Source organism: Taeniopygia guttata, chromosome 4, assembly GCF_048771995.1.
Source record: "Taeniopygia guttata chromosome 4, bTaeGut7.mat, whole genome shotgun sequence".
NCBI lineage: Eukaryota > Metazoa > Chordata > Aves > Passeriformes > Estrildidae > Taeniopygia > Taeniopygia guttata.
Window position 1 is genome coordinate 258,496 of NC_133028.1, and position 11,013 is coordinate 269,508.

An 11,013-nucleotide genomic window follows, 5' to 3' on the forward strand; every position below is an offset into this window, starting at 1 on the left:
GTTTTATGGTTTAACAGTAGCCAGCAGCTTGGGTTTTTCTCCTCATCCCTTTTGCACCTGCACAGGAAAAAGCTCTTGGCAGGAGGGAGCAGCAGGAAGATGGGCTGGGGCAATGCAGAATTGGACAACTGTGCTTCTCTTTGTGGTTGCTTTGTGGTCTGGCTGTTCTTTAACTCTTAGCCAAGAAAAGAGGGAATTGTTACCGTGGTGCTGGATGTTGTATCTGCCCTCCAGTTCCTCTGCCATCCACTATGTCCAAATTGGAGTCTTCATTTTAATGCAAGAAAGCCAGACTCACATTATCATGAATTCAGTGATGCTTTTCTTTCCCCATGGGAATCAAAGCTGTTGGTTAATGACGAGTTGATTTGAAGGTTACAAAGGAGAAGTGGAAAATGGTATGTCTTGTCTGCAAAAGATTAATTTCCTATTCTATTGTCCATAGCCAGCTGGCAACCAGTGTCAAGCTAGTTCCATCCTAAGCTAATGTTTTCCAGCTGGACAGTATTAGAACTGTGTTTTCAATTAGTAGTTTTCCTGGGGTACTTAGGAGTAATAGAAAGTGATTTACCTGCAGGGAAGCAATTCCTATTAGAGGCTGCAGCTAGGCAACACGTAACTAGCTGCTTTGGTTTATTTGCCACTCAACAAATACCCACTGAATCACAAATCTACCACTACATTTGCTTAGTTATTACAAAATTTTTTGGCTTCCCTCTGCAGCTCTTTGTGTGTTCAGAGGTGCTGAATATTGCAATTATTTTTCTAAGTGTGTTTAACTTCCTTGGGTGCCTGGGACTCATCCAAGTGTCTGAACTGGTATTGCTGTAGCTCAGGTTTTTTTTAGGGCTTGTTATCAGATTAATCTAAGTCTTGTAATCCTCTGCAGCCATGCCTAGAAGCTTTCCTGAAAGAATTTGGGAAGTTTATAATTTTGACATTGATTTCCACCTATCTTGAAGTTGCTAAAGGCAAGAAGTTACCTTGGAAAAAACATGCACAGCCTAGCAAGCAAGTGCTGAAGTTGAGCAAAGCACTTGCAGGGTCAACAAGAAAATGGTTGCATTGGGAAAGAATGATCATCAAGTTGGAAAAATATTATTTTGGAATCTTATAGAGCAGAGCTGGAGCAGTCTTTGCTGTGCTGTGTTCAGGGATTCAGCAGATGAAGCCAGTGCTAAGTGTTGATTATCTTTGCATCCATGATCTTTAGTTTCCTAAAGGGAAAGGGAGAAGCATTTGGTGAGCAAAATCCTTATGAAGTTCATTTAGTGTGTTCTGTACCATTGTACCAATGTGCATTTAATTCTTCTGTTTGAGGGCTTCACTGCAAATCCTGAATCAGACTGCAAACTGATTCTTTAAAAATAGCGGATAAATAGATGGGAAATAGCATCTTATTCTAGTAATTATTTGCTTTGTTGTGGGAGAAAGTGCTTTTGAGTGGTTTAAAGGCTGCCAGAAGATCCCATCTGTTTGTGAAGTGCAGAGCTAAAGTGATGAGCTGATTTAGGAGTGGGTAGGGGGTACCACAGATTAATTAATTTATTTTCAGTCTATTTGTATTTTGCATCTGAGTGATATCCTTGTTAAATTCCTTTTATATTGCAATGAAGTTGCAACCAGCAGTAAAGGAGCAGAGAAATGAGTAGTAAGTCCTGTGCCACAGGGTGCAGGGTTTGGGCAAGCTGCGGGGTGAAGAATGATTTGAAATGAAGCATCTGCCAGCTCCAGCACTTCTGCAGGGTGAATTCATGTTGATTTTGACATGGAGCTTGCTTTTGGGCTGTTTCATACAGCTGGAGTTCAGCAAAGAACTAAAGGCCAAGGAACTGATGTTTTTTACAGCTTTTATCCTGTTCTGGTTGTCACTCCTGATGACTCACTTTCCCCTTTACTTCACATGTTGCTGACCTGCTTTTGGTCCATCAGATTTGCTGATGGACCAGCTTTTGTGACGTCTCCCAACCTACTCACCTTCAGTGAGCTGGGTTCGTGTAAGCGTGGCAAGGACAGCTCCAGCGAGCTGAGCCTGGGGCTTCTTTGCTAGAGGAGGATTTGGAAGGAGGCCAGGCATGAGGTGTGATGCACAAAAGCCTTGTCAAGCAGCAATGACCAGCCTGTGTCAAATCATGGAATTGGTGAGGCTGGAAAAGGCCTTTAAATCACCACGTGCATTCATGGACACAGCACCACAACCGTGTTCACCATTAAACTGTCTCCAAGTGCCACATCCACAAGGTTATCAAACATTTCCACAGATGGTGATGCCCATTTGCCTGGGCAGCCTGTGCACTGCTTCACAACTCTTTGCTTGAGGAAATTTTCCCTAATATCCAGTCTAAACCTCCCGAGGCACAACTTGAACCACTTTCCTCTTGTCTGATCAAGATGTCTTAGAGGGGGACAGAGCAGCTTAGGGTTTTTCAAGGGTGATACAAACAGGCTGAGAGTCATTCCTATTCTCAGAAGGATAACAGTTGCAGGAAGGGGATGAAATTGAGGGATGGGGGGAAATAAATGGAATAATCTTGACCTGCTGCGGCAGTTGCTGGAGATGGATCACATGCAGCCTTTGAGACCAGCAAGGCCAGTGTGGCTCTGCCTGACTTGACTAAGGTAGGCTCTGGGTTTCTCAGCTTGCCTTTGGAAAGGCAGTTTAATTTCTAAAGTCTTATTTCTGGGCTTTCTGGCAGTTACTGGTTCTAGGAGCTTTTCCATACGTTAACACAGAGGAATTCCAAGGCTGTATGTGTGTAGCTGTCTCTGTCTTCAGCAAAACCACTTCCACTCTTTAGGCTCCCTCCTGGAGCATCGAGGTGACAAAGGAATACACAGGGATGACACCCCAGCTTGTGCTTTCTATTTGGTGTTTATTCTTCTTATGCTGGCCTGCTTTGAGGACATGGAAAAGTGTGGGATCCCCTTTGAAGGAATGCCAGTGGTAGGAAGGGAGCGTTCGCTGGGCAGCTGAGGTGTGTAAAGCAGATTACGTGCACTAGAACGCCGCAGAGGCTGGCTGTGATCCCTCCTACCAAAACATCAACAAAAATACCCGCTAAAACCTTCACCTAATGAATTATTTCCAGTAAACAAGTGCCCATTATCTTGTTTTGATTTCTATTGCAAAATTAAGGAAAAAAAAATTAGGGGAAACTTTTTCTACTCCCATAATACTGAATATAGCTATTTGGAAGGGAGCTGTCATGAGATCAGCAGACATATCCGTTAAGCCTGCCTTGTATTTAGGGAACATTTGGCTGATAAGTGATTTTAACTAGTTTTAGGTTTGAAGACTGTAAACATTTCCACAGGTTGGACCCTGATTTTAGCTGATAAGGAGGAATTTGCTGGAAGGAGAGGAAGGAGCATGAAGCTTCCCACAGGAGAAGGATTTTCTAAGTTCCTTTTTTCCCTCTAACGAGCATCTCTCTGATTGAAGTACTAATAACACCAGGAGCTTCTCAACAGCATTATCGAGGACTTATTTGCATTCATTTATGCCAAGTAGTTGTTTTGTGTGTTGTGTTTGCAATCTTCATCCAGCTGTCCCATTTCGTTGGGTTTTTTTACTTCTCTGTTTTCCTGTGCAAAAACCAGCTGAGTGATTGAAAAGAACTGTAAAGTCCTGCCCCTTCACCTGTACAAAACCAAAATAAATACCCACCACTGCCCATATATATACACACATATCCCCCAGATTTGCTCCCCATTTCCTCATCCATCCCTCCCTGGGATGTGGCTGGGAAGTGAAGAAGGATGAGTGTGGGAAGTGAAGGAGAAGGGTGGGGCATCTGTGCGTGGCCAGGCTCAAACAGTGACATGAGATTTGGTCATTTCAGGGGAGCTGCCTTGGGGATCCAAATTCAGCTGACAAATCCCTCCCCTTCAGCCTGAGCTGATGGCTGGGTGCTGCTGGGCTCCCAGGAGTCCTTGGCAGCACAGGGCAGTTGTTAAATAAGGGGGAGCAGACCCGGGAGCTCCAGATCCAGGCTGCTCAGATCTGTGTTCTCCACTGCAGGCTGCTAACATCCAGCTGAGGCTTTGAATGTGATTTTTGTTAGTGCAGCAATTCAGTTCTGGGACCAAGTCAGTCCATTCCCCAGCCCCTCTAAAATTCCAAGGTAGCTGTCAAGGACAAGGTAAATGTAAATTTTTAATCTAAAGTCATTTACTGTGAATTATTGCTACAAGTTAATTCATCTCTATCTTGCAGGACACACATACTACCCTGAGAATATAATTTTTAAAGCTTAATAATCTGTTTTTAATAGGAAATTGCTTGTAACTTGTTTTGCAAATGTTCATTCAGATTTTAATGGCATGATTTAAAAACTTGCAAATGGAATTTGACCCTTTTTCTACAGAGTGAAATCACCTGAACAAGTGTAATCAAGTAATAAAACTGAACTGTTTGGGTAATGTTCCTTTTCTCATTCACCACCATAAGATTTTTTCTTTATTTTAATTTCCTTCCTGGAAATTGAAAACCATGTAGGACTTATTTGATCAAACCACAGAAACATGTTTTCTTGTTAAGGAAAAAAAAAATTCTCCATAGTATTTTTTTTAATACATCTTGAAATGCAATATGCTGGCAGTGTATCACAGAACCTAAATAAAACTGATGCTGTGTTTGTGAAATTATACAGCATATTTATTGTTCTGGCCATTAGTTTTATGTGACACATTATTAACTTTTTGAATTTGTCAAGTAAAAGTAGCATAAATAGAAATAATGAGATGAAATAAAAATGTTTCGGTTGGGCATCACACAATTCAGCCTACTTGGGGAAATTATTTGTCTGTGAAATCAACTCCCAGGGGAACTGGTGGTGTATTCCACATCTGGGTCACCTAGAAATAGCCCAGATTCCTGGGAAATGCCCTGTTCATGTGGAAAATCCTGCTGGAGAAGCTGGACTAATGAAATCACCTAATCTGTCTCTTATTGCTTTTGATGTCTATAATGGTTTACACTTTGTGCGTGCTAAATGCACATCAAAACTCAGAAACACCAGGAATTGTTTGGCTTTTAGTGCTGGTTTGGGCCAGTAAAATCATCTGTGGAAACCAGCTGACAGCAGCTTTCACTGCCTCTGGGGACACGGGGCTGTGTCACCACCTGTACAGCACCCTGAGCTGCCTCCTGCCACCCAGACAGGGTTCCAGGCTAGCAGGGCTTGGCTGGCTTTCTGCTGTTTACTTGGCATTTGTACCCTTCTGATTCTTGGAGTTCTTGGGGATTTCCCCATCATGTCCATTGATTGTTGCTTTGCTGTGGAGGAGCAAGGAAAGCCCCTTGCAGGGAAGGGTTCAGGTTGTTCAGTGCAGGGGAGGGAGGCTCTGTCCCTGTGCCCCTCAGGTGAGAGCCCACCTGCAGAGCTGCCCCAGCCCTGGGGCCAACAGCAGGAGGACGTGGAGCTGCTGGAGAGAGCCCAGAGGAGGCCCCGGAGCTGCTCCAGGGCTGGAGCCCCTCTGCTCTGGAGCCAGGCTGGCAGAGCTGGGAATGTTCCCCTGGAGAAGGGAAAATTCCAGGGAATCCTCAGAGTCCCTGGAGGGGCTCTGGAGCCAGGCTGGGAGAGCTGGGAATGTTCCCCTGGAGAAGGGACAATTCCAGGGAATGCTCAGAGTCCCTGAAGGAGCTCCAGGAGAGCAGGAGAGGGACTGGGGACAAGGGACAGAGGGACAGGATCCAGGGAATGGTTCCCAATGGGAAAGGGGAGTTTGGGCTGGGATCTTGGCAAGGAATTCCTGGCTGGGAGGGTGAGGAGGGCTGGGCTGGAATTCCCAGAGCAGCTGTGGCTGACCCTGGATCCCTGGCAGTGCCTAAGGACAGACTGGACACTGGGGCTAGAGCAGCCTGGGACAGTGGAAGGTGTCTCTGCCCATGGCTTTAAGATGAGTTTTAAGGTCCCTTCCAACTGAAACCATTGCATGGTTCTGAGATCAGCTCGGCAAATTTGTCTCTCCAGTGCGCTGGAGGCACAGCTATCCATGTTTCTGTGAGGACAAGAGGTGCCTCAGGGCAGGGGCTCAGCCAGTTGCAGCTGTCTGTCCACGGCCATTGACTGTGCTCTTTGCCCACCCCTCAAGCACCAGGGCTTTGTTCTCTATCTGCTCCCACGATGGGACTCTGCTGTTCAGGCACCTCTCAAAGCAGTCCTCCTGTGCCAAGTGTCTGAGAGATGCACCTTATTTGAATAGATTTGAATAATGTCTACTTTATTGTGCCATTAAGCCTTCAGTAAAAAAGAATCACTTCTATAATTCAACAATGGTTTATCAAAACCTCTGAATGGAAGCTGCTGGCAGAGGCAGGTTTTAAGCAGCTGATAAAGGTTGTTACAAAGTTTGGAAATACACCTATTTTATGTATCTTTTTAAAGATTACCCTCAAGAGCCATCTCTCACATCTGATCTCTGCTTTTTAAGTCCACTCAAAACCTTCTTGCACAAAAACGGCTTGAATCTGCAGCAAAAGAGGATATGGAGCTGTGTCAGGAGAGGTTTAGGTGGAGATCAGGAAAGGCTCTTCCCCCAGAGGGTGCTGGCACTGCCCAGGTTTCTCAGGGCATGGGCATGGCCCCGGGGCTGCCAGAGCTCCAGGAGCCTTTGGACAGTGCTCCAGGGATGCCCAGGGTGGGATTTTGGGGGTCTGGGCAGGGACAGGGGCTGGGCTGGGCGATCCCTGTGGTCCCATTCAACCCAGGGATTCAATAATTCTATGATAAGAGCTCTCAGAAGCCACTTGAATGGGCAAAGAAAGGAGACCTGAGCTCTTCTGAGGTCTCCCCACCAAAATTCCACTTGATGAAGCCAGCCAGCTCCTCCTGAGAGCCTTTGTGTCCTGGTGGCACCTACCTAGGTCACATCAGGTGACAAGAAGGGCAGGGCTGGTGCTGGGCCAGCTCTGCAGTCCAGGTCGCAATGAAGCTGCAGTTGAAATCTCACATTTTCCTCCCTGAGTGCAGAACCTGGTCCCTGGCTCCAGTGCTGCTTCTGCCTTGCAGAGGGCGCAGTGGGTCCTTTCCTCCTGTGACCTTCCTGCTCCAATTCCAAATTCCTCAGCCTGTCACTCAGCTCACTCTTGACCTGCCTGCTCCAATTCCAAATTCCTCATCCCTCACTCGCTCTGAGTCATTCCCTCCCTGCTCTGTCTCCCGCCCGGTGAGCAGCGTTCAGAGACGAGATGTACAATGAGTCACAGTTGAGGAAACAGGTGCCTGAACTGGGGCTGTCAAAAATAAATGTGCAGGACTTGATTCTTTAGGCGAGTTTTTGTTGTTATTAACTGCAGCTTGTCTCAGGAAAAGCTGGATTTAATGGACAATAAGCAATTTTTCCCCTTTTAGTTTTAAGATGGAGCTTAGCTGCAGCAAAGTGATGTCGTGCTTAATTCCTTCCAAATTAGTTTGCAACTGCCTGACAGATTTTGGGTGCATCATTATCCTTGCTGTGCATGTTTGAGAGAAATAAGGTTCCCCATGTAGGGAAATATTAATAATATTTTACTAACCCTCATCTTTTTTGGGATTGTTCAGCCTGGAAAATAAAAGGTTTTGGGTTGGCCTAATTGTAGCCTTTCAGTACCTGAAGGGCCCACCAGGAAAGATGGAGAGAGATTTTACAAGGGCCTGGAGTGACAGGACACAGGGAATGGCTTCCCACTGCCAGAAGACAGGGATGGATGGGATATTGGGTAGGAATTGTTCCCTGGGAGGGTGGCAGGCCCTGCACAGGTGCCCAGGGCAGCTGTGACTGCCCCTGGATCCCTGGCAGTGCCCAAGGCCAGGCTGGAGCAGCCTGGGACAGTGGGAGGTGTCCTTGCTCCATGCAGGGCATGAGATGAACTTTAAGGTCCTTTCCAACCCAAAACTTTCCATGATTCTGATTGTTTTCTGGGCAGGTTGACAGTGGAAGGAGGGAGGCTCAGGGCTACATCCTATCCCCAGCTATCTGTGGTGTGGAACCCGGGGAGCAGAGAGGAGGAAGATGTGTGACCTTGAGGACCAAAATAAAAATTCCATGGAAAGGGAAGATTGTGCCCCCGGGGACTCACAATGAGAGTTTCTGCTGCACATTCAGGGTTCATTGGTTGGAAAGGGCAGAGGAGGAGAGAGGGTCTTGCCAGGGGCTGAGAGATGAGCTAAATTCCTCTCCAAGTCCCTTCAGCTCTGTGACTGAGAGCTATGTAATGAACGAGTTCTGATTCTTTCTCTTTTATGACGTGCAGGAGACTCAGGCAGAGCTTGTGTTCAGAGAGGGAATTCGGGGTGTTGCTCTGCTAGTTGATCCAAAAGAAGGCTGAGATGCGTACAGCAGGGTAAAGCCCCGGGAGAGGTTTAAGGCACAGAAGAATGTGAGACAGGTGAATAAATTGAAGTGTGAACAATTTGAGGTTAAAAGAAAGCTTCTGGTGGCAAAGTGGTGAGATCCAGACCAGGGGATCTGGAAAGGTCTCACAAAGGTGGTGGCGCAGGCTGAAAGTGTAACTACTCCTAAAGCAGAGAATTGTGCCTCTACATGCCATGGCCTGTGTTAGTAGAGGGCTGGATTTGGTGACCCCTGACATGGATTTTCCAGCCCCCTGTTTCTGCAGGTTGGCTGGAGGGTGGTGAATGTGCTGCTGAGCATCCTCATGGGTCGGGAGGGACTCTAAAGGTCATCTCTCCATGGTCTGCCATGGGCAGGGACAGCTTCCACTGTCCCAGGTTGCACTCTGTAACCCAAGTGCCATCCTCCAAGCTCTGGAATTCAGCTGAACTGTTTTATTAACAGTAGAATAAGTAAGATACTTGAGTCTCTCCAAAAGAAAACCAGCTTTGTGTTGGTTTCTTGCTCCCCCCATAAGGCAGAGGTCCATGGGCTCTGTTCCTGCAGTTCCTTCTCCGTGCTCTCTCTGTTACCTCTGGCAGTTGAGTCTCTGGGATACAGCTCCAGGGTGTGCTTGTTTCCTTCAGGAAAAGCTTTACTCTGAGTCTGGTGCCTTTGCTGGGGGTGGGGAATGAATAAATCTGCTGTCATAAACCAGGCAGCAGCTTCCATCATGCAGCATGTATTTATCTGCCTGGCACAGACCAGCAAACGCTGCTGCAATCATTGCAGTAAATGGGAGATATGGAAAGTTTTAAGTTTCATTTTACTTGCTGTTGTCTCCTTTTGTCTATTTTATTGAGCAGCAGTAATTTAACAGCATGTTTGACTCCTGTTCGGGCTTTTTCATGGCTTACATTACATTGAGTTTCTGTTGAATATTTGAGTACTGTGGTGTAGTTGGATGCCTGATGGAAAAAGATCTAATTATTTCATTAACACCAGAGTGGAATTTGTCCATACCAAACAAGAAAACAGAAAGCGCTGAGTGTATTGGGTAAAATAGTGTTTCTCAGCTTTTTTAGCTGATGTGGAACAAAAGAAGAAACTCTCCTGAACCTGTACTCATTGGTGAACACTTGCATCCCAATATATTATTGCATCCCACAGTAGCACTGGTCCTGTGTACTTGTGTTGGGCTTGGGGCCCAGGTGAGAACATGCTTTAGTTTCTGGGCTGGGCTATTGCGTTTGTGCTTTCTAATGACACACTGAAGCTGGGTGTTGATCATTCAGGTAAAACCTTCACAAGAGTGCAGGGAGAGGAAGATGGGCACAGACACTGAGGGTCAGCAAGGGATCCAGTCCTCTGCTCCTCCAGGGAGAAAGCTGACTGCCTATTATAATCAGAATCACAGATTCAGAGGGTCCTTAAAGCCCATCTAATCCCCCTGCCATGGACAAGGTCACCTTCCACTATAACAGGTTGCTTCAAGCCCCATCCAGCCTGGCCTTGAACACTTATTTTTGGTCTTGGGAAAATGTTTTTTACTGTGTTAATGCATAGAGTGCTGTTAAGGTGCTACATGGACTTAAATTCTGGAAATAGAATTTGGAGTATCGAATTGCCATGCTGATATCAGTGACAGGCTGCTGATGGGGTCAATGGAACAAAACCCTCAGTCCTGTTGATTACATAAGCTGCTCCTTTGTTATTGAATTTAGGGAGAAATACAAGCCTTGTGTAGTGCTTGACTTTTTAATAGCCTGATTTTTATTAAGTGAATGTGTTTTCTTGTGATGACTCGTGTTTTGATTGTTGCTGACAGTGGTTTTAGCTTTGCTGGCTGTGTGCTGGAAGTCTGCCCAGCACATCAGTGTGGTTCGTGGTGGTTCATGCCCTGGGGCTAGGAGGAGCTGGAGGAGCGATGCTGGGGGAAGAGGGAGGGTGTGACATGCTGTTTAACATTTGTTTTCTCCCACTGCTTGCCTCGCTGCAGACTGTACCAAAGCCGATCGCGCTGGAGCCCTGCTTTGGGAACAAAGCAGCTGTTCTCTCCGTGTTCGTGAGGCTGCCTCGAGGACTTGGGGGTATTCCACCACCAGGACAGTCAGGTGAGGATTGCTGTGGTCTCTGATGGCTTGGAATTAACTCTGTACTCCTTCCCCAGCCGTATAAGCTCACCTTTCCTGATCCCACAGAAGCTGCTGTAGCCATAATTCAGCTTGGCATGTGCTCGAGGTATTTTAGGCTCCCTGGTCTGGGCCCTGCTGGCTTCCAGCTGGAGCTTTGAGTTAATTACTAAGGTTAATTGATGGATGAACTTTTGATATTGGACTATGCTTTAATTAACAGCTGGGTGGGGGAAGGAGGGATCTGGTGCAGGCATGTTTACAGTAGTTACCTGTGAAGGTAACTTGTCACTTGGCCTATCTGACTTTGTTCCCAGCTCCATTTGCAGGGGAACATCAAGTCACAGAACCGTGGAAAGATCTGAGTTTGAAGGGGCCTTAACGCCCATCCAGTTCCATCCGCTGCTGTGGGCAGGGACACCTTCCACTATCCCAGGTTGCTGCAAGACCCATCCAGTCTGGCCTTGGACACTTCCAGGGATGGGGCAGCCACAGAGCTAGGTATGCCAGGGCCTCCCCCCCTCACAGGGAAGAATATCCCATCTAACCCTGCCCACTCTCAGTT

At 46.6% G+C, this 11,013-nt stretch overlaps 1 protein-coding gene and 1 long non-coding RNA gene across 5 annotated transcripts in view; one reads left to right on the forward strand and one right to left on the reverse strand.

The window, feature by feature from the left end:
- The window catches only part of ATRN (attractin), a 147,898-nt gene that overhangs the window by 130,800 nt on the left and 6,085 nt on the right, over positions 1 to 11,013 (forward strand). For all 4 annotated transcript variants that reach the window (XR_012055457.1, XR_012055458.1, XM_002188251.7 and 1 more), the window contains exon 28: positions 10,316 to 10,430. Coding sequence is in view for 2 of the 4 variants with exons in the window: in XM_002188251.7 (XP_002188287.4) it covers positions 10,316 to 10,430 (115 nt within the window). In the remaining 2 variants the exon portion in view is untranslated. The remainder of the gene's footprint in view (positions 1 to 10,315; positions 10,431 to 11,013) is intronic.
- On the reverse strand, positions 6,196 to 8,178 carry LOC115494830 (uncharacterized). Its single transcript, XR_003959870.4, has 3 exons — positions 8,063 to 8,178; positions 6,865 to 7,237; positions 6,196 to 6,472 (listed from the first exon to the last, which is right to left on the reverse strand). It is a non-coding gene; the product is annotated as an uncharacterized lncRNA (long non-coding RNA).